The sequence below is a fragment of the Rhamphochromis longiceps genome, linkage group LG6 (assembly GCF_057381845.1).
Source record: "Rhamphochromis longiceps isolate RC_006_pf linkage group LG6, R_longiceps_female_GT1.1, whole genome shotgun sequence".
Classification (NCBI taxonomy): domain Eukaryota; kingdom Metazoa; phylum Chordata; class Actinopteri; order Cichliformes; family Cichlidae; genus Rhamphochromis; species Rhamphochromis longiceps.
This window is the reverse complement of record NC_140562.1, coordinates 26,444,914-26,470,688: the sequence shown is the minus strand read 5'-3', so window position 1 is coordinate 26,470,688 and position 25,775 is coordinate 26,444,914. Positions and strand designations below refer to the sequence as shown.

The window sequence follows — 25,775 nt, the reverse complement described above, 5'->3', positions numbered from 1 at the left end:
TTAAATATAGAACAAATCCATATTAAACAACACCCACTGTTAAATATGAGACCTCCTCTTTATCTTTTACATCTTCTTTTTACAGTGTTTGCTTGAAACCTGTTGATCGCTCTAATCTGTACAGAACCTCATTGGCTGCTGACTGTTGCCATGACAGCGCCAAACCGCAAACGCTTCAGAGTGAAGGATTGTGGGTAATACATACACATATCTGTAAATCTGAGATGCTTTGAGAAGTGAATACCTGTCCTTTCCAATATTTAACGACAAAACAGCATCGCGATGAAGGTTTGTACCAATAAATTAATTTTATTTTCGTTCACTCATTCCATTCGTTCCACACGTTTAGCTGGATGCTAACTGCGTTTATTCACCTCCTAGAAACCAAGCGTTAGCCAAGTGTTAGCTGAAGACAGACTGAACGTCGACCAAAGTCCACTAAAAATGTGTGTTGCGTTGTGTATTATCCAATAATCGAACAAACGGGCTGTTTTGGCAAACATAGTCACAGTAATGATAACAAAAATCTCTATACTCACAGCTAAAATAATATTACCCATAGCACCTTTCTCCTTTGTCACCCGTCTTTTTAAACAGCGTTTTTTGTGCGTTTTTGTTAAAATATTTTAGGTTGCTGAGCTAATCTTTGTAATGATAACGCAGACATGAGTTTAAGCTAAGTTAAAATAAGTTAGTTGTCACTTTTCTGTTTTATAAGTAACTTCTGCGGGTGTATTTTGTTGCATCCAGTACATGGGTATGTTGTACACCTAGCTATCTGGCACATGTTTTGATATAGTTTGATTAAGGAGCTTTCTAGACGATGCTTTAATATGTATTTAGAAGCAAATAAGATGAAACTTTACGTTGAAGTGGCACTCCATAAATTTAGTACTGTATGTCTCTAAGGTTGGGGCGCTAACATGAAAAAATAACTTAATTGAATTGCTAAAACTTATGCCAGAGAGAGACTTTGAACCTCTCCAAAAATTCATCCTCCCCATACATAAGTGGCTTTGAAGACCGTGGGGTGTGGACAAATAGGTGAGAAATGTGAAGTGATACTAATCAATAAAACAGATTTATTTGGGGAAACAATCAGTTACCAGGTACCCTGAAAAATTTAACTTGGATACATTTTCTTGGATTTGACAAGAAGATGATGAGCGACTCCCTTTTCTGGCTGTGTTATAATGCTCTTCATTTTGACCTATAAAATTGGTAGAGTGGGAAAAACAAACCTATAAGGACATGTTTAAATCCACAGAGTGTTTTTGTACTTGCTGAAAAAGCCTGGGCGGGATCTAACCTGCTGTACAAGTGGCAGAAAAGCCTTGGTAATTATATCGCTGTTGCAGGGTGAGTATGCCTTTTTGATTAACAAAATAGCTCTGAGAAGGCTGTGTAACAGTCTGCTATTTGTCTTCGACTGAGCTTTATTTTCAATCACACAGACAGGACAACACAGTGAAAATATTTGATCGACATGGACACAAGTGGACTGAAATCAACCTTCCAGGGTAAGTGTGAGAAAATCACTCAGATTCCAGTTTTGTGTCATCTAACAGTTTTAGCTGATTACCACTGAATGTTCAGGTTTTCTTAATAACTTCCTTTCTCCTCTTTCTCTGTAAGACGCTGTGTGGGGATGGACTGGGATAAGGATGGGGACATTCTGGCAGTGATAGCTGCAAAATCCAGCTCCATCTTTCTCTGGGATGCCAGTGTCAGTAAAACATCCCAGATAGACAGCGGTATGAGGTACGACCATTTCAGAGGGAGAAAATAAAACCCCATCATTCTACTACAGTTAATTGCTGAATAAGTGATGCAAGTGTTAGTCATTGCATAATTTCACTGCAAATATGTTTTTTTCCCTGTTTCAACAGAACACTAATCTTGAAATAAGTAAAGCTAAACATTTTGTGTTCTCATTGTTGATGGTTTCAAACAGAGATCAGATGTCTTTCATCTTGTGGTCAAAGACTAGCCCGCTGTTGGCAGTCGGAACAGTCAAAGGAAACCTGTTGATCTACAATCAGCAGACCTCACGCAAGATCCCTGTGCTGGGTAACACACAACACAACTGTATATATAATCTTGGATGGTTTAATGGTCTTTAGTCTGTTCTGTAATATTGATTCTCTGCCTCCTTCTCTCCGAACTTGATAGGCAAACATAGCAAGAAGATTACCTGTGGCTGTTGGAGCTCCCAGAATCTGCTGGCTCTGGGGAGTGACGACAACACGCTGAGTATCAGCAATCATGAGGGAGACACCATCAGACAGGTAGTCAAATACAGTAGTGTGCAAAAATCTTAAATCAGCCCTCATGTCTTATAATTTTTTTAATGTTCTTTAAGAATTGTTTTCCAGTTTTTCTGAAGGTCTTTCAGAGTTTTTCTTTGGACATTTGCTGCTTTTTCACTCATTTTCACTTCAGTCTGTGCTTTGTTTGTTAAGCCATTTGATCAAGGGATCATTCAAGCCTAAAGAAGGCTAACTCAAAGTGTGAACCAGTGTTGATTCTTTACATAACAGACAGCTTAGCAAGCAGGCAATTTTAAGTTGTATCTTTAGGCATTTTGTTACTATACGCCTGTGACAAAAACACATAATTTCTTTGGTTGAATCTGTAAAAAATGCCAAACATAACACAGTGTGACAGGCATAATGTAATAGTACATAATGCACAATAATACATAATAGTATTTTTGCACCAACAAGGTGATTCCCAAAGAGCAGACCTGTTTGTTAAAGCCACATCAGAAATGGATTCAATGGAAGGGTGGATGTTAAGTAGCTATTCAGGAAACAGGGAGAAAAGGCTGAGGTACGCCAAATTAAATCTGAACTGGACTAAAAATCAGTCACAGCAGGCCTTAATGACCGAGTGTACTTTCTGATCTTTTGCCAGACAACAGTTCGCGGTGAGCCTGCTGAAATTTATTTCTCGGTGATGAAGACGGATGAAAGGTCAGCTCAAGGAGAGAGCACAGTGAGTCTGCTTTCTGCTAGTTTCAAATTGAACCTGTACTGGAGATGAATTTTAAGAAGGTCTGTTTGAACATGACAGCTGGGATTTGCAGAAAAGTAAAAATCAATTTTTCTTATGAAGGGGATAAAAGGTTTAGGATGTCTGAAATGTGTCATGGAAAAAGTGCACGTTATTCCACCCTTCAGGTGAGTGTTTCTGTGGACAAGAAGATACTGATGCTTTTCAACATCAACGACCCTGGAAACCCAATAGAGCTAGCCTTCGAGCGTCGCTATGGAAACATTGTGTCCTACCGCTGGTATTGCATCTGTTCACACACACAACAAGCTTTGGTAATCACGCTTGAGTTATTTGCAGTAAAACGTGTTCTCTCGCCATCTTTGTTGCACTGTGTAGGTATGGTGATGGGTATATACTCATTGGTTTCTCCCATGGATACTTTGTGGTCATCTCCACACACATCAGGGAGATAGGATATGAGCTCTATCAGGCTCACAACCATAAAGACTGTCTCAACAGCGTGGCCATCTCCACAGCACTGAACAAGGCTGCGTCTTGTGGGGACAACAGGTACGCAAAACACCACCACTCTTCAGAATCTTCGTGTGATGTTAAAAAAAAAGTGTACTTTGTTGGTTTTTTTTGCCCCACAAAAATCCAGAGAGAGAGGGAATGAGCTGTGTCACACTTATAGCTGTAAAGATGGACTCAATAGTGTGGCCATCTCACCAGCATCAAGCGAGGATGCACACAGACTTTCAGTAAAGCAGCTGGGCTGCCATTTCAGTGTTGTTTATTTTTTTTTAATTATTTGTAAATGGGAAAAATCTAACCCTGTGCTTCTGCTCCAGCATAAAAATCCACGAGCTGTCAGATCGCAAAGATATCAGCAGTATAATTCAGCTGGATGATGAGAATAAAGGTGAGGCTGTTGTTTTTGTTTTGTTTTGGGGGTGTTTTAGGGGTTTTTTTCCGCCATCCAGGTAGTCCATCTTACATTCTTCAATCACTGTGGATCCCGCTGTGTCTCCTCCTACAGGTTTGGATCAGCTGAGCTGGACAGATGACGGCCAGCTGTTGGCACTTTCCACACAGAGAGGGACGCTCCATGTCTTCCTGACAAAGCTGCCCATTCTTGGCGACAGCTACGGCACCCGGCTGGCCTACCTCACCTCCTTGCTGGAGGTCACTGTCTGCAACCAGGTGGAGGAGGTAAGGACACACACAAACACGGATTCTCTTATAATTATCATCAGTTATTATTCTGAAAAAACAAAAAACAGCAGAGATAGGAGAGTGGCTTACTGCTGGCAACAAGATGAAAAATAAAACAAGAAAATCAGCAAAAAACAACGAACTCAAACAACTTGGATTAAAAACCGGGTTTTTTTTAATAGAGTCGAGGGATTAGTGCACTCATACAGGCTCACAGCAGCCCTTAAACAGAGGAAGGATTTCTTTAAATATGTAATATGTAATATGAGAATCTGCTGCTGTGTTTTCAGGAGAGTCCAGTAACGATAGAAGTGGAAGTAGAGCCCACATTCATTGCAGTGGGACCGTACCATGTGGCTGTGGGGATGAACAACAGAGCCTGGTTTTACGCCCTGGTAGACCAGGAACCAGGTGTGTGTGTGTTTGTGTGTCCAGTGAATCAGGTTTCCAAGAGTGAATCACTGCCCTTCTACGTCCCTGAAATGTCTCTGTGTGTCTCAGGTTTTAATAAGCTGAAGGACATCGAGTATTTGGGGACAATAGCCAGCATGTGTCTTAACTCTGACTACGCAGCAGCGCTGTTTGAGGGGAAAGTCCAGCTCCATGTGGTGAGCCATCTGGTGACTGATCACCGAGCAGGTTTCATCGTTTTTTTTGTTTTATCTCATGAATAAACTACAGGCCTCCGTATATGTGTTGTGTTTTTAGATTGAAGGCAAAGATCAGGACGAGAAGAAGCAGATGAAGCTTTTTCCAGACAATGACAGAAAAGGCCGCATCCTTTGCCACGCCCTCACTGCTGATTTCCTCTACTATGGCACTGATGTGAGTGCGATCAGAGAAAAAAACCCACCTTTGTACAAAATCTACATGTCATAGTTATATGAGGGGACATCAGTATAACACTGTCAGTCATTAAATATATATTTTTTATCTTTAGTTTAATTGTGTTTTTCTTGTCAGTCATATTTGTCCTGTTTCCCCCTCAGTGTTTTGTTTATTTGTTTGGTTTTTTGTCACTTGCTAACATCACTTGAATTTTTGTTTTTCTCAGTCTGGAAGTGTGGTGTCTGTCCTGGTGGAGGACTGGGAGACAGTGAACAGCTACAGCCATTCAGTTGGTGTGAGGAAAGTGTTCCCTGATGTTATTGGCACTCGACTGGTGTTCATCGATAACAAGAACAGCGGCTTCCTGCTCTCCCCTGCAAACGTCAGTGATTTTTAAAAGTATTAATATTCACCTAAATAAAAAAGCATATAAAGTACCTGAGCATATTGTAGTGAAACTTTATAATAAGATAACAAATATTTTACCAAGATGAATGTCACTGTGTGTTACATTTTGTGGTAGTAATAGAAGCAGCAGAAACCACCATCTGTACAACACCACACTGGGTTTTAAATCAAGCAATCAAGATATGATTGAAGTGCAGTCTTTCAGCATTAATTTGGGGGCATAACGTCTTTAGAATTACAGTAACATACGTGTGTGTGTGTGTGTGTGTGTGTGTGTGTGTGTGTGTGTGTGTGTGTGTGTGTGTGTGTGTGTGTGTGTGTGTGTGTGTTTGTTGCAGGCAACAGAGTCCTGCTTTGAGCTCCCCAACTTCTCACCCACCATCACAGGAGTGCTCTGGGACAACTGGCATGCAGACAGAGGGGTGTTTGTAGCCTATGATGATGACAAAGTCTACACCTACGCCCTGCATAAAACCACCATCTATGGTAGGGGGATGGCACCACATCACGGGGCGGTAATGAGAAGGTCACATCAGTGCCCACATGCATTCAAATCTACTACAGGTGATATTTTTAAGTGTATTTCCTCTCTCTGTTACTCTGCTCAGGCCCACAGGTGGTGTTAGTAGGGAGCACTGCGCTCCCCTTTTCCCAGAAGCCTCTGCTCTTTCACAACGGTGAGCTGACCTGTCAAACGGCGAGCGGTAAAATCAGCGAAGTGGAGTTGAGCACACACTCATTCCTGAAGCGCATGGCGACAGACTCAACGGCAGAGCTCAGCAGGCAGCTCGCCCAGGCTCTCATGCTCAAAAGGTCAGCGATGCTGGAAACACTGAACTGTGTGTGCTCCAGGTGGAAAAGGCCTTAAAGTGATATCGCTGTTGGTTCACATGCAAATGTTTAATGTAAGGAATGAATTTGTCCCGTCTGCAGTCGGTTTTGCTTTGCGCTGCTTTGAAAGATTGTTATGAAGGAAGAGATTAAAGTTATTAATTTGAAACATTTTTACCAAACTTCATTTTGATATAAAAGAAAGCATCTGAAAAAGCCACTCATCCCTTTTCACTGATTTACTTTTCTTACCCGCTTTTACATTTTCACTCAAGATAAGCAGTCTGTTAACTTACAAATTTGCAATTTTAGGGCAGCCAATGACGACTTTGATGGAGGCGAGAAGAACCGTAAAGGACTTATAAATAACATAATCTTCCTGTCCAGGTTCCACGAAGCCTGGGCTCTGTGCAAGTCTGCAGGCACTAATGCAGACTGGGCAGAGTTGGGCAAAGCCTGCTTGGTCCACATGGAGGTTGAGCTGGCCATCCAGGTGTACCGCATGAGTGGCAATGTCGGCATGGTGCTGTCTCTGCAGAGCATCCAGGTATACACACGTTTTCCTGATTAGACATAATCTCACTGAAAGTCCTTGATTCTAATGTGTTTTCATAAAATGATTTTAGCATTAGATTTTTAATATGCTATTTGGGTATGTGTTTATTTTACATTTGTTTCTGTTTTTTAATTATGCTCACATCCCTCTGTATGTTTGGTTGTGTTGATTAATTTATGATGCCATCAACCTGCCAGGGACCACGGATGTAAAGTAGCCTGTACAGCTAAATCTGGCATATTTACTAGTTATGCTCTCATGTTAATTAATATGCATTGTCCCTTTTAAATAAACATAAAAATAATTTGTGTGTCACAGATTCTTCCTGACAGACATCGTCTCTGTCTGTTCTAATTTTAGACTGGTCCACTTGTTTCCTCTCTCATTTTCTCTTAGTATTTATGTCATTCTCTCTTTCCAGGGTACAGAGGAAATGAATTTACTGGCAGGACATTTGGCCATGTTTCTGGAGGACTACAACCGGGCCCAAGACCTTTATCTGTCCTCGAGTTCCCCAGTCGCTGCTCTGGAGGTGTGTTTGCGTCTGTGTAAACATTTAAGAGACTGAAAATTGACTCCTTGCATTTTTTATGGTGTCACATGCATAAAATGTTAAGCTGTTCATTACAATCATGAGATTTTACTGCATGCAGAACATCTGTAACGATAATATTGTTAATGTGGTATTGTGTGTGTGTCTTTGTGTGTATTAGATGAGAAGAGACTTGCTGCACTGGGACAGTGCTCTCATGTTAGCCAAGAGGCTAGCAGAGGATCAGATTCCCTTTATATCCAAAGAATATGCTGTTCATCTAGAATTTGTGTAAGTGTTTACACACACGGCACAGGTTTAGTACAGACCTGATTTGTCTACACTCTCATTAAATGTCTCACTCTCTCTGTTTGTAGTGGAGATTATGTTACTGCGTTGGCACACTATGAAAAAGGCATGACCCACAACAGCAAAGTAAGAGAAATCTCATGTTGACGATTCAGTTTTTTCCTTTTAAGGGATGTTTGTGACTTAGTGTTATTTTTTAAGTGTTTCATAGCTGAAAATGTCACCTAGAGTCTTATCTCCTGCTCACCATCTCCCTGTATTTACAAAGAGGACACTTGAAGGCAGGTTGGAGGGTCGCTGTACATCAAGCACAAGTTACAGATTACAGATTATATTCTTTCTATTTGTTGCACAAGATGGCAGTTGAAGGTTCTAGTCAGAGGTGAAGGAAATAAAGCAGTTTTGTGTTTGTAGCCATTTTTCTCATTTTCCCCCTCTCTGGGCAGTTCCAGGAGCACGATGAGGCGTGCCAGGCAGGTGTGGCCAGGATGTCCATCAGGATGGGTGACATCAGGAGAGGAGCCGCTCAGGCTATCCAGCACCCGAGCAGAGTTCTCAAGAAGGAATGTGGGGCCATACTGGAGAGCATGAAGGTAGAGTCAGCCCCACATTTTTGGCAGACATTTCCACCTAAAAAAGCATCCCTAAATTTAGTCAGTTACAGCTTGAAAACCATGTGACCAAAATGAAAAACCTCAGGCTCCACGGATAAGGGACATCTGTGGGAATTTAAAAATATAATAATCCCTGTCCTTATTGCGAGTCCAGGGGAGATTTGACAAACTGGAGCAAAAATTGAGTGTGAGTAACAGCCTTGTTGGAGTGAGTCTCAGCTGCGTCTCTACCAATTTTATAAGCAGAAATATACACAACATATGCTGTGTATATTTTAGTCAAAGTCTGTCTTACTTTGTTTGTCAGACTTTGAAAAATGGAGACGACTGCATTTACAGATCAGAGGTGGTGTGTCTTGTTCATATCTTCATCTGTGTGTGTTTTTTCTTAATCACAGCAATACTCTGAAGCTGCTCAGCTCTATGAAAAAGGACAGTATTATGACAAAGCGGCCTCTGTCTACATTCGCTGCAAAAACTGGTGAGGCAAATATGAACAAACCCTGACTAACATATCCAATCTGCACGTTTCTCATCATCTTGGTTGGATTTTACTATGTTTTGCTTCTTTCTCAGGACAAAGGTGGGAGAGCTGCTTCCAAATGTCTCTTCTCCCAAGATTCATTTGCAGTATGCAAAGGCCAAGGAGGCGGATGGCAAGTAGGTTGTTAGTTTGTGTACCTGTGGCTGTGATGTGTGGATCGCTGAAAGGGAACCTGACGTCCTGAGAACTGTGTGCACAGATACAAGGATGCGGCACGAGCCTACGAAAGCGCGAAGGACTGGGACAACGTGATCCGCGTGCTACTGGACCACCTGAACAACCCAGAGGAAGCTGTTCGCATCGTCAGAGAGATGCAGAGCATCGACGGAGCAAAGATGGTTGCCAGGTAGGATTTTACTGACCTTAAAATCCAACAAATAACTCACTTTTTTAACATTTACTATAAAAGGGACAGCTTAACAAATTAAAGGCACTGAGTGTACAAAAACATTGGCAGTACCGTGTTATTTTATTAGTGACCTCTTGAGATTGAAGGTTGGATAACTGGTGCCTGATACATTCGCATTCACAAAGCTGCAACCAATGACTATTATTACTATAGATTTAGAGAATTGAATGTCTTTGAGGCCTGTAAATGTTATTAACAGGTGATGGATGACAGTTAGGAGGATCACAGTAGAAGCTGGGAGTAGCTGTGGTTCAGTGTACTTGATGTTTAAAGGCTTTAAGGATTCATTCCTGTTAGGGTTGGTGCTCATTAATTTTCTGTCAGCTCTGTTTGTTTCCGCTTGGTGATTTATTTATTTTTTTCCATTTGTCTGTTTGTGTGCACCCCAGGTTCTTTCTGCGGTTGAACGACTATGGCTCAGCCATCCACTTCCTGGTTTTATCCCACTGCAACGACGAAGCCTTCCAGCTGGCGCAGCAGCACGGACAGATGGAGGTCTACGCAGACATCATCGGTCAGCCTGTTTCTGGAAATGTGTTTCCCTTTTGCAGTGTTTGCTCGAGGCCTGAGCTGTTTTCTCTTTGTGTTATTCTGTTTCATTATGCGTAGTTTTCACTGTTGTTTCATGGCTGGTGGGTTTTGTGTTCATCAGGTTCTGAGGCGACGCAGGAGGACTATCAGAGCATCGCTCTGTACTTTGAGGGAGAAAAGAAGCACCTGCAGGCTGGCAAGTTCTTTCAAAAGTGTGGACAGTACAGCAGAGTAAGAGCGATGAAGTCACTCATCAGTCATGCTTAGTTTTATGACTCCTGTTATTCAGACGGCTCTTTTCTTTCTGGACAACTGTCAGGCGCTGAAGCACTTCCTGTTGTGCCCTAACTCTGAAGACAACCTGGCGATCGAGATGGCGATTGAGACGGTGAGAGCTGTGAGCTAAAGAGTGTGTGTGTGTGCGACATTTCTTTTATTGATGTGTGTGTATTCCAGGTTGGCCAGGCCAAGGACAACTCTTTGACCAATCAGCTGATAGATTACCTGATGGGGGAAAGTGACGGCATGCCCAAGGTAACTGGATCACTAGAGCCTTTTGTTTCAGGTTGAACTCAGCAAGCATATTCTGATTATTAAATTATTGTTCTGCAGTATTTTTACTTCCTTTTCTCCCTGTGAATATATTCTTTGTAGCGCCTTCAGTGAGCAGCTGTAGTCGTGAGTTTTCTGTTTTTTGATGTAATATTAAAAAGGACCCAGAAGATTTAGACTTTCTTCACAAATGTTGTGTTTCAAGAGGTAATGGGACAGCAGATCTGTGATTAGAGAGCAGCCGGGAGTTTGTTTGACAGATTGTCTGTAGTAAGCATTACTTTGAAGGACTGAAGAAGAAGAAGATTTTCAATACTGCTGAGGCTTTCTTGTTTTAACTCTAAGCACTTGAGGCAGTTTTCTTATGCCTGATGGTTAAAATAGGTGAGTCTCTGCTGTAGAAAGGTGTTATTTTTTTTCCTGCAGTCAGGATGGACCATCACTTGCATAATGTCTGATGACAGTTACAGTGGAGCTAGTATGTCAGCAGATAATATTTTTGAGTGTTAAACTCTAAATAAATGAATAAATGCCTGTGTTTTGGTAACAAATGTTGCTGACTGTGTATCTGCAGTATTTTCTAAGCTTGCTGATATATCAGAGAAAATTTGCACATGAGCCATTGTTAAGAGAAAGTGGGCAAGTGTTTGCTATTTATTCTCTCATTTCTGTTTGTTGAATTTTTAGTTTAGTTTAGCTTTGCAAGATTTTTATGTGTCAGTATCTCTTGCTTTAAATTATCCACTGTCCATTTCCTAAACCATGTGTCACGTTTATTGGGAGTGACCAGGATGGACTAGATTAGAAATGATACACTGGAAATACACTGAGATGGTTTGGATGTGTGCAGAGGAGGAACTGTGGATATACCAGACAAAGGATGTTGAAATTGAGCTTCCAGGCTGGAGAAAATGACAGACCACAGAAGATGGCTCATGGATGTCGTGAATGGGGATATGCGGAGGGTTGGTGTGGCAGATGATTACGTTAGGGATTGGGTGAGAGGGACAGAGATGATTTGCTGTGATGACTTGTAAAGGGAGCAGTTGAAAGTGGGTGGGTCCCAGGGGAGTTAGAGCTGTCCCAGCTGTCACAGGAAGCCTCTGATAGATGGGTCACCAGTCGGGCAAAGACACAACTTAAACCGGATAGTTTTGCAGCTGTTACTGTTTTATGCAGCTAGAGCCCTGAGTAAATTTGAGAGGGAAACTTTTTAAATCTGTTAGTTCATGTTTCTCTTTTCCTCCCAGGATGCAAAGTACCTGTTCCGGCTGTATATGGCCCTGCAGCAGTACAGGGAGGCAGCTCGCACTGCCATCATCATCGCCAGAGAAGAGCAGTGTGCAGGTGCAAACAGATTCACACAAACATATTTATGTGTGGGCAGCAACAGCACAATAAAACATGCTTACTTCCAATCGTTTGTGTGTAACTTCCAAAGGGAACTACCGTAATGCCCACGACGTGCTGTTCAGCATGTACACAGAGCTGCAGGCTCAGAAGATTAAGATCCCTGCTGAGATGGCCACCAATCTGATGATCCTCCACTCCTACCTACTGGTGAAGGTGAGTACAGCACACGTCTGTCATGCAGCTGCTCGGACGGTCTGCAATTTCTGTCTTTTTGGACAATTGTAAATTTAAAGCTGAGGATAGAAAAACAACAGCAAATGAAAGACTGTAATACAGAGTAAACCCCAACAATCAGATGATGTCCTTTGAGCAAGCATCTGGTAAGAGTGGGAATGAAAAACTCCCTTTTAACAGGAAGAAACCATAACCAGGCTCAGGGAGGGGCCGCTGTCTGCCTTAAAGGGTGGGAGGGTTGGGATAAAATGAGCATGTCCTAATTAAAAGATTTTAGTAGATGTTCCAGATGGAGGCGGAGTCGAAGGCTGGCCATTATCGACAGGGTCGACTGTGTTGTTTACATATAAAACTACAAATACAGACTTATTTCTTACCTCTGTGGGTCCATCAAAGGGTCCTGGACTGTTTGACTCTTAAAACTATGGTTTGACCTTTTCAGCACGATCCTGCTATTTCCAAAGTATAAGAATTACATTCGTTATGTTCTATTACTGCCACCTACAGTGTACTGTATTTCAGTAGTCTTTTTAAGGTAACAAATTGTGCTCAACATATTAGCCTGTAATTATCAACATTGCAGATGTGGATAAGTTTCAAACAAAGTGCTCCTGATATTGTCAGAGCTCACACAACCACCTTTTTGACTCCTGCTTCTCGTTGTTGTTACATTTAGATTCATGTAAAGAGAGGAGACCATTTAAAGGGGGCACGGATGCTCATCCGCGTCAGCAACAACATCAGCAAGTTTCCTGCACGTGAGTCAACCCGTCAGTCCGATTCACATGATGGCTGATAAAACCTAAACGCTGGTGAAAAGCCAAAAACTCATCGGTGTGTGTTTGCGTGTGGGTAGATGTTGTTCCCATTCTGACGTCAGCAGTAATCGAATGTCACCGCGCTGGACTGAAGAACTCGGCATTCAGCTTCGCTGCCATGTTGATGAGACCGGAGTATCGCAATGACATCGACACCAAATACAGGAAGAAGATTGAGGCGATGGTTCGGTGAGTCCGTGTGATCCTTACCCTCTTCATCCATCCTCTGCTTTATCAGCTCCTCTTGCCCATTCTGCCCCTGACTCCTCATTTTAATTCCCATCTGCACCCTAGTCGCCCGGATAAGTCTGAGCTGGAGGAGGAAACTACTCCGTGTCCCTTCTGTGGCTTCCAGCTGCCGCAAAACGAACTGCTGTGCATTTCCTGCAAAAACAACCTGCCCTACTGCATCGCCACGGTACACAGGACGGCTCGCTCACACACTGTGATGCTCTTCACCAAGACAGACCCGTATACTCTTCATCTGATTCTCGATCCATCTGCTTCTTCCTCAGGGTCATCACATGCTGAAAGAGGACTGGTCCATCTGTCCTCATTGTGAATTCCCTGCACTGCACTCACAGTTCATCCTGTAAGTGGCACACTCACATCTAAAACCATAGTGAGCAGTTCACCAGCAGTGGGTGAACTGGTTTCCCTGTTGACTATTTTTGAACATGACAGAGTCAAATTTGTTTTTGTTATTTTGCCAAAAGTTATATTTTTATTGGAGCGCTGAATACTTTTCCACCTTTATCAGTAATCTTAGTAATCTTAATGTTCACTTTAAGAGGAAGCTTCTCTTATTTTAAACATTAGAGTGGTCTCACCTCCTGAGAGTGAAGCCATCTACACTGTCAGCATTTCATTGATGTTTAACAGTGATTCATACGGGACAGACTCGGCACTTTATTTCCAGTTTTGATGCGTTCATAAAAATCTAAAGCGTGTTTTTAAATCGTTTATGTTATGATCTAACAAATTGAAATTTAAGACGATCCATAACAAATGGTGAGTAATATAAAGTTTTTACCGATTTCCTTGATCTTCACCTAATTCTCACCCAAATTAAATGAGCTCGAGCTGTTGTTGGCATCTACATCGCATTTGCAGAACAGCACATAAAACCATTGAATGGTCACTTTGTTATTCTAGTTTATGTGATAGAAAGTTTTCAACGCCCTTTTTTCAACAACTTTTTATCTTTTCAAACAAACAGGAAAAACCCATTTAACCACTTCACCATGTCTTTGTGCTAAATAATGTTAAAAGTACTCTGGCTGTATTCTTTCTCACCAAAGAGAAGCAGAATCAATTAGTGTAATTAATAGAAATTTTAAATGTTCACGTGTAAACTGAACTTTGTTCCAGGTTGCTGGAGAGGGAGACATCATGTCCTATGTGTTCTGAGAGTCTGAGTGCCAGTCAGGTGATAAAGATCTCTGACTGTGCAAAATACCTGCAAACCTACGAACCTGATGAAACCCAGTAAAAGTACAACAGACATCAACCAGAGGGTGGGTGGTTGGGTGTGTGTGTGTGCGTGTGTGTGTGAGAGTCTGAGAGAGAGAGATATGAGGACAAGTAAGTCACAGGTAGCACATTTGCACTTTGCTGTAGTTTGCAGAGCAGGAGGCTGTAAAGAGAGCGGGTCTGAGCCGTATTCTGAGGATTCAACATCAACTAGGTCAGCTGCAGCGAGCTGGTGGCTGAATTTATAGTGTGTGTGTGTGCGCATGTGTGTGTGTGTGCGCGCGTGCGTGTGTGTGTGTATAAATATATAAAGATGTCCAAATTTCCCATTTTTAATATGGTAGTCCAGTGTGTTTGGGGGAGGGGGGTCAGTAAATGTTCTGTATTCATGTTTCTAACAAAATGTGTATTTTCAATAAAAATGTCGTTTTTTTTATTATTAAGAAATTCTATTTTATCACCATTGGTATCAAAATTGTGCAACAAGCTCATTTCCAGAGCTCAAGCTGAAACACTTGAGATCTCTTTGTGTCTCTTTCAAATTATAATCAGTCACTGCAGTACGACGATACACCGAGGAGAGTGGAAGAATTTCACCTCTCCTCTGGGTTACTGTCTGAGCTTACTTCAGATTTTCTTTCAATTATCATCCATGTAATTCTTGTTCAGGGCTCTGTGAAGCAGCTGTTGTATAGAACTTGGGCCACAGTCCAAAGACATGCAGTTAGTGGGGTAAGGTTAACTGATGATTCCCCCTGCAACAGACTGGTGAGCAGTCCAGGGTGTATCCCACCTCTCACCCTGTGGCAGATCCGATCAAAAGGGCAACCATTTAGTCACCACAATCTGCAGTTGCTCACAGCTGAGTCTGTCCACAGTTGGATGCTTTTTCTGTTGAGTCGATTTAATGCAAGTTTGCTCGGCTATCGTCAGGATGGTGGTGCATGAGATAAGCCCTCTTGTTGGATCCTCAGAATATTTAACATTTTTCAACTATATACAAATATAGACAAATTGTTCAAATAAGTCACTAGGCAACACATTTCTCTATTAATACTCGTGTATTTTTGTTTGGATTTTTTTTTTTTTTACAAAATTGCAATTTACAGGAAAAAGAAGCTGTGCTGACTGCAGAGCAAAAGCATTTCTGTACTGTAGTTGTAGAAAAAGAAACAGTCCTCCAGCCAAAGTCGCATTATCAGAAAGAGTGAACGACACTCCTGATGAGACACGTTCCTACAGAGATGTACAGACATGATGGTGGTGGAGCGAGAAGACTACGCACATCATTTGTTCAGTATGGTGAGATTTGGAGTTAAAAAAAAAAAAAAAACCAGGTGCGACGCTCCTCAGTCTGTATTCAAGTGTTTAAAGGGACCAGTTTTACTACTTTGGATAGATACAAGTTCAGAGAACATCATCAGTCCAGTCCAGGGCAGCTAGTTTTCTTCCTCGGGTCATTTCTTAGCCTTGCCTTTGCCTTTGCCCTTGCCTTTGCCCTTTCCAGAATCCTCCTTCTTCTCCTTGTTTGACTCCTTGGTGGGTTTGGCCTTCTTGTGCTGCAGGGAAGAACAGGAATGCATGTGTGAGAAATATACAGAAAGGTGAACTTAACACTTATAATGATCCCAGAGCTTGAATGCACTCACCTTAATCATAGCGTCTGCTTTGAGCCCCTCTCCTTCGTCTTCAGACTCCGGATCTTCCTGGCTTATTTCCTCCCCTCCCTCAAAGTCTCCTCCCCCACCACGGCGGCCTTTCTTCACCACTTGCAGGGAGTATGGTGTTAGGTGGACCTCTTTATTGTATGTCCGTGTAAAGGCGGCCTTTACCTGGAAGGTGACAACGACAGGTGTCAAAAGTCGCTGGTTGTTGGGACGTAAAGACATCCAGTTCTGTTCTCATGAGTCGCAGAGATTGACGAAGCAATTTGAGATCATTCACGTCATAACTTTGGTTTTAAAGGTACTTTTTGTTATTCCCTTCTGTAGATTTTTAACATTTTCACCACCACCAGGGGGCCTCAGTAGTAGCGGTCATTATCAGTAGGAAAACTTTTAAATGTTGCCACCTCCTCACCTTGGAGTCCAGTTTGGAGTAGGGGTCGGGCTGTCCTCCCCAGACGCTGATCTCCATGATGCTGTCCACGTCCTCCTTGATGAGCTGATAGTCGTCCAGCAGCTGCACGGCTTCGGCAGCGCCCTCTGCTCCGTGCTTCTGGAGTGGATTTAGAATCGCCTGTCGCAGGTAGTGCAGGTAATCCAGGTTGACCGCCTGTTTGCTGCTCAGTGTCCTGAAAAGAGCCAAGCAGATAAAATAATTCAGTGTTGCAGCAGCAGTTTGAGCTCAGCGATGTGTTAAAAGCATCATTTTAAGACGATAAAGAAGAAACACTGACTTTAAACCCATGTGCGAGGACAGCTCCTGCACGATGCGTGAGTGTTTATTGGTCGAGGAGTTCTTGCCGAGCCAGCTGGGGAAGATCGGGAATTGATTCATGTAGCCTCTCATGAGCTCGCCTGGTAACACACTGGCATAAATGGCCTGCAAATATGCACACAGACACACACAAACACAAGAAGAAGTATGATCAGGGGCTTTCATCAGAGAAGCACCTGTGTATGCATCCCACAGGGAGCCTTTCATCAACGTTCAAGGCTCACTGAGCGGCTTTCTGTCCTGTTTTTCACGCTCTCATGATAGCAATGCTTTTGTGTGTGTGTGTGTGTGTGTGTTAGTTACCTGGGTGGGTAGCAGTGACCAGTTTTGTCCTGAGCGGATCCGTCTATCCACCAGATCGCCATCACAGATGGAGTCAGCCGTCTTACTGAGCAACACCAGGTGGGACTTCAGGTTGCCACTGCCAAAAAAAACAAAGGAAACGAGCAAATTTAAAATAAAAGTTTGACATCTTGGTCAATTTTACGCATGGGATGAAGCAGGTGGCCTCTCTCACCCTGCAGCAGCTGGGCGCACGTGCAGGTAGTTCTCCTGGACGAACAGCGGCGCCAGCGAGTAGTCGTGGAAAAAGAGGTCCGACTTGTCGATGAGGCTCATGCGGGCCGTCTCCTCCCCCGAGGCAAACACCTTCCTGCAGACGTCAAACGGCCCGAGCTTCATGTCCTTGCGTGCGCTGGCTGCGTCGGACTTGCACTGGTCGTACGTCATCACCTTGTCCTTGGCTGACCACATGCTGAGATTGTGGATCACCTGGAGAGGAAAACAGCCACAGTGGTAAGGAGGTAACCACAGGACACAACCATCTCAGGCTCGTTATGAGTTGACGCTTTGATTTCTTTACCTGTCGGACATCCTGATTGGAGGCTAAAATGATTTCGTTAAGAGCTGGGGGCGGGATCCTGATTCCCTCCTTGAAAGCAATGGACATCATGGCTCCCTGAGAAATGAAGAAGTAAGCGCGACTGTCATAGATGCTGTTTGCTGTGGTTTCTCTGGGTGACTGAAACTCTAGTGTTCATCACTCTGTCACTTAGCACAAACCCAACTCCAAAAGCAGCTGGGACACTGGATTACATATAGATAAAAGGAGGAGGAAACGATTTTAAAACCTCACTAATAAAATCCACAATAAAAGAAAACACAATTAAACACAGAAAACATCTCAAATGTTTAAACTAAGCTTATTTAGAATTTGATGGCAGTAACAAAAGGCTCAAAAGTAAGTGGTACTAAAAAGAAACATCTGGAGGAACATTTAGCAACTAATTGGATTAACAGGCAAAAGGACAGTGACATGACAGAGTATTAAAAATAAATCTTACAGAGAAAAAGGTTCTCAGAAGTAAAGACAGGCAGAGGCTCACCAATCTGCAGAAAACTGCAGAACAATTTCAGAATAATGTTCCTCGATGCAAAATTGTAAAGAGTTTGCGAATATTATCATCTACAGTTAATCTCCTCAAAAGATTCTGACAATCTGGAGAAACCTCTGTGCACGAGGACAATGCCGAAAATCTTCAGGCCCTCGCATTAAAAAACACACAAGTTTGTCATGCAAAGCTCTGATTAGTGTTTGCACATCTGGAAAGGCACCATCTATACTGAAAGCTATATACAGGACAGATGTGTGAGTACCTTGATTTGTTCCACTCGCGGTCTCTGGAAGCGGAGATCGAAGCAGTAGTTGGCCAAAGATCTAATCTTCTGGTGGTTCCGATCGTTGCACATGCAGATGATGGGGATCTTTGAATTTTTAATAAGGCCGATCATTTCCTACAGGAGCAGAAACACATCAATATCGAAGAAACAACAGAAATAAACCAATAAGCATGTGATCTAAAGGTCAGCTGGAGAGGTCTGAGGATCAGACTGAACTATTTTCTGTTGCAGTTGCTCAGTCGACCATCAACCAGCGCTGAAACCTGTGAGTGCTTATTTTCCACATTTCCCTAATCTAAAACTTTTAACTTATAAAAGTTAAGATCTCTACAGTCTGTAAAAAAAAATGCCGTCATTTACCTGAATTCCTCCGCGGTCCTCGTTACCAGCCATGCCGTCGACCTCGTCCATGATCAGCACGTGTTTACTGCTCACTGTCTGTGACGTGCCTGCAAAACGCCAAGAAACAAGAAGAAGGTTTAAGTGTCACTGATTAATCGTTTGTATGTTATGTTAATTTATTAAAAAGTTTGTCCAGCATGCACTTCATAAATATTGTAAAAGCACAGCCAGAGTTGCTGTTTAAGAAAAAGTGGAATAAATGAGCTCTTATCTACTTTAATGGAGAAGTCACTGCTGTACGAGAACAACAACCACATCTGTTTACCTTTGCTGTTTTAATAACAGCCTGTGCACAGACTGCGTGTCATTTTTAATCACTTGTATAAAAGGCAGCTGAAAGCTGGAGTGACCTTTGTAGAAGTTCTCTATGCTGGTGTTGTTCAGCGACTCGGCGACGACCTCCTTCAGGCTGTTTTTGCTGCGAGTGCAGCTGGCGTTCATCTCCACATAACTGAAGCCCAGCTCCTGCAGGACAACACAGACGCAGTGAACGCGAGGCTGAGATTAGAGCGGCGTGCTCAATACGCACACAGACTGCTCACAATAAATCTGTGTGTGTTTTCACGCTGACCTCGCAGACCAGGGCAGCCGTGGTGGTCTTTCCCACCCCTGGCGGGCCGGAGAGCAGAGCGGCTTTGAATCCTGAGCCATCGTCTTTCCCTCCAAACTTACCAAACCGAGCCGCTGCATAGAAGAAAGCAGAAAAGAACACACGCAGACTTCAGCACAGACGGGTTTAAAAAGCTGAAATCGACCAAAAACAAATCACGTTCAGTCTTCTGCTACCTGCTGGTTTGCCGCTGCCGTGGTTTTTGTACCAGTTCTGCAGCCAGCGCAGCAGCTTGTTTGCACAGCTCTGGTCCCCCTGCTGGCCAATCACAGCCTTCAGAGAGCGTGGACGGTACTTGTCCACCCACAGCAGGCTGCCACCCTCTTCTGTGGGTGATGGAGATGATTGTTCTGGGACAGAAGAAGAAGAGGTAGCAGAGGAAAGGCCCAGCTCCCTTCGCGCAGTTTGACCCGAGCCTCTCCCGGGTGGAGTCCCACCGTCTCTGGTCTTGGTACCGCGGCCTTGTGCCTGTCCCGTCTTTGAAGGGCTCGGGGTGTGAGGTGATCTGGAATTACCCTTAGAGGGAGAGATCTTCTGGGCCTTCGGGGTGCTCTTTGAAGCCTGGCTTGGAGGCGTCTTGGTCTTTGTGGTTTTGCTCTATGTGACAAAAGCAGAGGGTATAGAAACCCAGCGGAAATGGGTAAAATTCATCTTTTAATGTAAAGCGTTTATTCCGGGAGCAGAAATGAGCAGCTGTGACACAAGATAAGTTTATATATATATATATATATATATATATATATATATATATATATATACTTTTTTAGTTTAACTGATGTACAGAAGATTAAATCATACATTACAGGATAATTTCAATACTGACCTCAGCTTCCGCAGCGATCTCATACTTGGACTTCTTTCCTGGTTTGGTTCCGATCAGCTCCAACAGACCGTCTTCGTCGAGGATCTGGGTGCCGAAGCTCTCCGCCTGAGAAACGCAAGAAACAAAACTATGGAGCAAAATGTTTCACGTGTGTGTGGGAAAAATAGAGGATAATAAAGAAAAAAGGAGCAATTTTTATTATCATTTTCTGCCATTTTTTCGTATCTGGAGCTCAAACTGTTTATCCTTAAAGTCTATCTTAATTTATTGAATTTCCTTATTTTCTATCATGTGTATTGATAAAGTACTCATAACTCACATGATCGGTGCTGGAACAGCTAATCCCTGTGAGATAAAAGCTCGGGCTTCAGACAGTTTTTTCTATTGATGTCAAATCCTTTAATATGGTGATGCATTCATGTTCAAAGAGATAATCACCTTCTCCAGCTTCGATGCACCGCTGTCTCGGCCCTGAATCAGGTAGGTGGTCTTCTTGCTGACGTTGCCCGTCACCTTGCCTCCGTAGCGCTCGATGAGAGATTTGGCGTCTTCTCTCTCCATGGACTCGAGGACGCCGGTCAGGACAAACACGCAGCCCTCCAAACAGTTTTCTGCTCCCTGGAAAACACAAACCACGCAGGCAGTAAAGCAAAGGCAGCGCAAGCTTGCTGGCCAGCTGAACGATGGCGTCTACAGCGAGCACAGGTTACCTTCGGGATTTCCTTTGAGCCCAGAGCTCGTGGTCCATCTCTGTTCAGGAAGTTCCTGTAAGCTGAAGAGTTGGCCTTCTTCTTCTCTTGGTCGTCAGGGCTTGTGCTCGTGCTCTGAGACAGAGGCAAATAATCTGGGTTTTAAATTGTTTGAAGTGGATATTTTTATCTATATGCTCAGGTTTTTTCTTCCTCTGATCTGATAGGTCGTCTGTGTGGCTCACCTCCGGTTTCTTGGGAGAAGTCTTAAGTGCGGTGGGCGTGGTTCCAGTTTTGGGGGTGAACGTCTTCTCTGAGATAGATGAAGCGTGGGGCTCCTTTTTGGGAGAAATTTTCATCTTAGTAGGGGTTTTGCTCTTTACCCCTTCGTTCTTGTCATCATCCTTTTTCTTCATCATGGCCAGTTTGGAGCTGGCTTTTACAGGAGCTGTGGTCTTTTTGGGAGACGGACTAACCACATCTTCAGACACGCTGGTCTTCGAGCTGCTCCCAGGGGCGGCAGCGTCTGTGGCTTTCTTTTTGGGGCTCGTGGTCAAGACTTGTTTTTCATCAGAGCCTTTGCGAGCCTGGATGGTTGGGAAGACAAAAGAAACAAGACTTGAAATAAACTTGAGAATTTAATTGCACAAACCTTTTTAACGCTTGCAGCCTTTACCTTCTTCGCTTTTGGCTCTTCATCCAGCATGGCCAACGTTCTGGCAAACTCCTCATCCTCGTGGACCTGTTTCTCCAGCTGAGAGTGAAGCAGCAAAAACATGAGAACAGCAGAAGAGCTGTAATGAACTACGGGTCAAAGCCATCTGTCAATTTACTGAGCAGCTCTAATTCAAAGTCAAATAAACCAGCAGTGGCTGATCAGCCTACCTCCATGTCCTCTTCCATCTGCAACTGCCTGGCGATTTCCTCATCGCTTATCAGGTCGTCTGTGAGAGTCGGCTGAGGAGTTTTTACAAAGGATCGTTACTGAGTCATGAGAGGATGAGTAAAAAAAACAAGGAAACACACACAGAAGTAATGCCTCAGTACTCACAGCCTTTCGTTTGGTGCTGGCTACCAGCTTCTTGTCCGAGCGCTGAACACTCGCGCTGCCAAAGTAATCGAGTACTGATGTGGGGGTTTGTTTGGACTGAGGGGGCGGAGCTGACTTTGGGGTGGAAGGCACAGGAGGAGATTTTGGTGTGGTTTTTCCCTGGGTGGAGGATGGCTTGACGGGAGACTTCCCCGACTGTTTGGCGTCCGCTTTTGTCGTTTTTGCGGCGCCGTTCTGTTTGGATTTGGAAGTTTTCTTCAAGGACTGGAAGTTGTCGCTGTCTGAGTCTACAAGCAGAAAAGAGAGGCCTCCTATCACGCGTTTATAAAAAAAGGACATTTTCCCTTTAACGCTGGGGTAAGAGCACATCTGAAGCATCACCTGTTTCAGAGACGTACTGCACGGGATCTTTTTTGTTCGTCTTCGCTTTCTCTTTGGGGGATTTCGACTTCCTCACTGGCTCCTCCTCATCTGAGTCTGAGCACAAACACAACGCATCACTAGAACCCTGCACAGAAACGGGCTGCAAGGCTCCAAGAAACTCAAAGTGGAAGGGATCATGAAGAAGATTAGGTGAGGAAGAATGAGCTGTGATTGGTCAGGAGCACATGTGAGACTGTTGAAAACTACAACATTTTGACCCTGCTAGTTCTTCTAGTTCTGAGGGGGTAAAAATTCAACTTTTATAGGGGGCTAATAATTCTGTCCTCATCTAAATCTACAATCTATTTCCATTCATCTTTGGATGAAAATATGAGGCTAAATCTTTTGTAAACTTTAGAAAATGTGTGTTATCTTTTTTTTTTTTTTTTAAATCCAGATGCACAGTAGAGCCTGAGGATGCTGCAGGTCGCTGAGTCCCCGCATACATCTCATCAAACAGCAATAAACTACATTTTAAAGGAATGTATTTTAACAAATCCTTTAAAAACCTTAAGAAAAATAACAATGCTGTTACACCGAGACATCACTGTGGAGGAAATGCCTACCCGAGGCTATGACTGCGTGCTTCTTTCGTTTTTTCTCCCCATCCTTGCGTTGCTCCTCAGTTTTTTTGCTTTTGACCTACAGAACACGAAACCACAATAAAGCCGGATAAACAGGATGAAGAGGAACAGAGAAAGGAGACAAGGAGAGGGGGCAGCTCCTCACCTTGTTGGCCTCTTTCTTCTTCTTTTTCACCTCCTCGTCCGTTGACGAGGAATTCTTCTTCTTCTTCTCCTGTTTGTCATTTCCGTTCGGGGCAGGTTTCTGCACCGCAGGCTTAGCCGACGTCGGTGCAAAGAACCGCCTGATGTCCTGCACACACAGAAGAGTACAAACTGTAAGAATTACAGAATTACGTAAAAGGAAAAAACAGGGAAAAAAATCACTTTTATCAAAACTATACATCCTGACTCATAAAGTGCCTGGGAGTAGGAGCTACGAATGCAAAACTATTTCATTCTTTGACATCTCAGTGAGACTTTGTATCCTTCCATCCTACCCCATCCACATCTTTGCAGCTCAAGCACATGATCTCATTTTGCAAATTAGAAAAGATGAATTTCACAGTCAAAGGCAGCTATATTCATTTTTTCCCCAAAAAGTGGAAATCTTTTATTATTTTAATTATTTACCAATCTTGTCTGTAGACTAGCTCACTTATTTTATACCTATTTGTAGTTATTTTGGTTCCCCAATAACTTATTTTACTTAAATCCATTTTATTATGCTTACTCAGATACATAAATTAATACCGACTGGCCCTCCTTGATAATATATTCATACCCACTAGTTCCTCCCTATATTTTCCCTAATTGAATGAAGCCATCCTCTTCACTCTGCTGCTCCCATTAGTGGACATAACCACCATCTGTCACACCAACCCTCTGCATGTCCTCACTACATCTATGAATGTTCCCTCATCCTGTCACTCCCAGTGAAAATCTTAGCATAAGGACATTTCCTTATGCTAGGTTTTATGAGTTTACACCACGAGTCAACTTTTGATTTTACATCAGTTAATTTAGCTTTTTTTAAAACAAACAAACAAACAAACAAAACGATTTTATCTTTAGTTTTATTTAAGTGAATTAAAATCACCTTATTGGCACCCAAACAAAAACAAACGTATTCAAAGTCAGCTCAGTCTTTTCACTCATGCCACAGATGTTGCTGCTTCACTGTAGCCTGCAGTGCAGCTGTGAGGAAGCATCTGCACCTGTGTGTGTCCTTCTACACCCACTGCTTCATGGTTTTCCTTTAAACTGTCACCCCTCTGCATGTTAGTCAGTGTGCTTCCACAGCAGACCGCACAGCTACACAAACTACAAACTGTACGCTCTTACACTTCACAGATTTCACCTTCTTCACCTGCTGCTCAAAGCTTCACCTGAACCAAAGGATTGAAGTTTATCCTCTTTAGCAGGAGCTAACTGCGCACTGCGCTTCATCATCATCATCAGTAGCAGCAGCAAGGTTTAACCACACAACAGCATCATTTCCTCCATATTTACCCGCTGTGTTTATGCACACAGGCTCCAGGTTTGAGTGAAAAAGCAGCTGAAATATGTCACGTACCATTATGAACGCGCTTTCTCGCTGTGTTGGTCTGTTATCAAAAAAAAGTAAGAAAAAGCTTCAACTGCTTGGCGCGAAGCAAGAGTCCGCGGTCGCCTGGAAATGACGCTCCGGCAGCTGGTTGGCGTGCGTCACCGCGTCACCACGAGTACGTTTTTTTATTCGACTAAAGAAAACCTAAATGTTTACAGATATGTCAAGATAAATAAATAAAAAAAAGTTTAAAACAATAAATAACAAAAATTATTTTTTTGTTGTGGTATAAATTAGCAGATTTTTTTTTTGCATTCATTTCTTATTGTGAAGAATTTCCGGTAAAATCTGCGCGCTTTTACCACTGAAAGCAATGAGCTGTATCACTGATTTGATAATGCTCGACTTTCATATCCATAATTGTAGAATTGAAAGTAAAATAAATAAATATATGAACTAAAATTAAACTCAAAAAATGACCACAATACATATGGTTTGAGCAATCAATACAAAATAAAAATAAACTGTAGTGTCTGCACTGTTTGAATATTGTTTAAAACTTGAATAACCTACAGATTCTAACTAAAAATGCAAATACAAATAAAAAAAAACAAAAAACTACTCTCCCGGAGGAAAACACCACTCAAACTACTTCCTTTCATTTTTTCCCCCCAGCAAATCCACTTTCTTGCTTCCGCGTTATTGTTTGTTCTTTAAAAAATAATAGTATGAAGAAGAGAAGCGACCTGGATGTATTTAATCCGAGTTGTATAGCCCAAATAATTTATAGATACTGTGAGGAATGAAGGTTTAATCTTTTTTTTCTGCTCCTCTTGCATTTAAACGTGAGACCTTCACACAAACCACACATGGTGAGTTTATGAAAACCTTCAGGTTAGGTTGCATTTGAGTTCCTCTGGTTTTAGAACAGGTTGTCTGTTTGACTCCTGGTCCTCCTGAAGATGTTCCTGAGGTCAGACAAACGCCTCACACATCAAACCACCTCAGTCTGTGTGAGACTGAAGTATCAGCGCTGTGAGGAGTCTGAAATGCTGTGCTAAGAACAAAAAGTAAAAATCTAGGTAACAAATGTGACATTTGTTTTATGCAAGTCTTAGGGTTAAATCTTTTGCTTTTAGTAGTCTGTGTTCGTTTACATGTTCAAAATTAAAACTTGCCATTCTGGCAACAAACCAGTGGATGTGCTGGAAACTGTCTGTGAATCACTTTGGTCCTCAAGAAATCTCAGTATTTTCACAAGCTCCTCAGTGAATCTGATCCATCAGTTTTATTGTTATTATAATGAACTACAAGGAAAAACTGACCATGAGCTTAGCAGAAA

At 42.7% G+C, this 25,775-nt stretch overlaps 2 protein-coding genes across 2 annotated transcripts; one reads left to right on the top strand and one right to left on the bottom strand.

Moving 5' to 3' along the window:
* Window positions 1-154: 154 nt before the first annotated feature.
* On the top strand, window positions 155-15,619 carry wdr19 (WD repeat domain 19). Its single transcript, XM_085409940.1, has 36 exons — window positions 155-288; window positions 1,268-1,359; window positions 1,455-1,520; window positions 1,636-1,761; window positions 1,955-2,070; window positions 2,173-2,288; window positions 2,917-2,997; window positions 3,183-3,295; window positions 3,394-3,567; window positions 3,849-3,919; window positions 4,037-4,209; window positions 4,503-4,623; window positions 4,714-4,820; window positions 4,921-5,037; window positions 5,267-5,422; window positions 5,787-5,934; window positions 6,057-6,261; window positions 6,667-6,826; window positions 7,257-7,367; window positions 7,549-7,658; window positions 7,745-7,802; window positions 8,123-8,269; window positions 8,689-8,771; window positions 8,867-8,950; window positions 9,034-9,180; window positions 9,633-9,757; window positions 9,896-10,005; window positions 10,094-10,162; window positions 10,231-10,308; window positions 11,577-11,673; window positions 11,768-11,892; window positions 12,590-12,671; window positions 12,770-12,920; window positions 13,026-13,149; window positions 13,247-13,323; window positions 14,103-15,619. Exons 1-36 carry the CDS (start codon window positions 283-285, stop codon window positions 14,221-14,223), a joined length of 4,047 nt encoding a protein of 1,348 aa, XP_085266066.1. The 5' UTR covers window positions 155-282; the 3' UTR covers window positions 14,224-15,619.
* rfc1 (replication factor C (activator 1) 1) lies at window positions 15,247-24,594 on the bottom strand. The gene is made up of 23 exons (XM_085409942.1): window positions 24,461-24,594; window positions 23,051-23,197; window positions 22,888-22,963; window positions 22,280-22,375; window positions 21,899-22,185; window positions 21,733-21,804; window positions 21,524-21,601; window positions 21,093-21,434; window positions 20,869-20,982; window positions 20,597-20,776; window positions 20,159-20,263; window positions 19,512-19,932; window positions 19,297-19,409; window positions 19,076-19,190; window positions 18,684-18,772; window positions 18,300-18,437; window positions 17,506-17,601; window positions 17,161-17,414; window positions 16,947-17,064; window positions 16,603-16,748; window positions 16,284-16,497; window positions 15,854-16,036; window positions 15,247-15,763 (listed from the first exon to the last, which is right to left on the bottom strand). Exons 1-23 carry the CDS (start codon window positions 24,461-24,463, stop codon window positions 15,662-15,664), a joined length of 3,489 nt encoding a protein of 1,162 aa, XP_085266068.1. The 5' UTR covers window positions 24,464-24,594; the 3' UTR covers window positions 15,247-15,661.
* Window positions 24,595-25,775: the final 1,181 nt, after the last annotated feature.

Excerpts from the sequence above, each read along its gene's own strand:
- wdr19 (XM_085409940.1), top strand. Across the intron at positions 6,262-6,666 it reads CAGGCTCTCATGCTCAAAAG|GTTCCACGAAGCCTGGGCTC; the intron begins GTCAGCGATGCT and ends CTTCCTGTCCAG. Across the intron at positions 12,672-12,769 it reads CATCAGCAAGTTTCCTGCAC|ATGTTGTTCCCATTCTGACG; the intron begins GTGAGTCAACCC and ends GCGTGTGGGTAG.
- rfc1 (XM_085409942.1), bottom strand. Across the intron at positions 20,983-21,092 it reads CTTCTCCCAAGAAACCGGAG|AGCACGAGCACAAGCCCTGA; the intron begins GTGAGCCACACA and ends CCTCTGTCTCAG. Across the intron at positions 17,415-17,505 it reads CCAATCAGGATGTCCGACAG|GTGATCCACAATCTCAGCAT; the intron begins GTAAAGAAATCA and ends TTTCCTCTCCAG.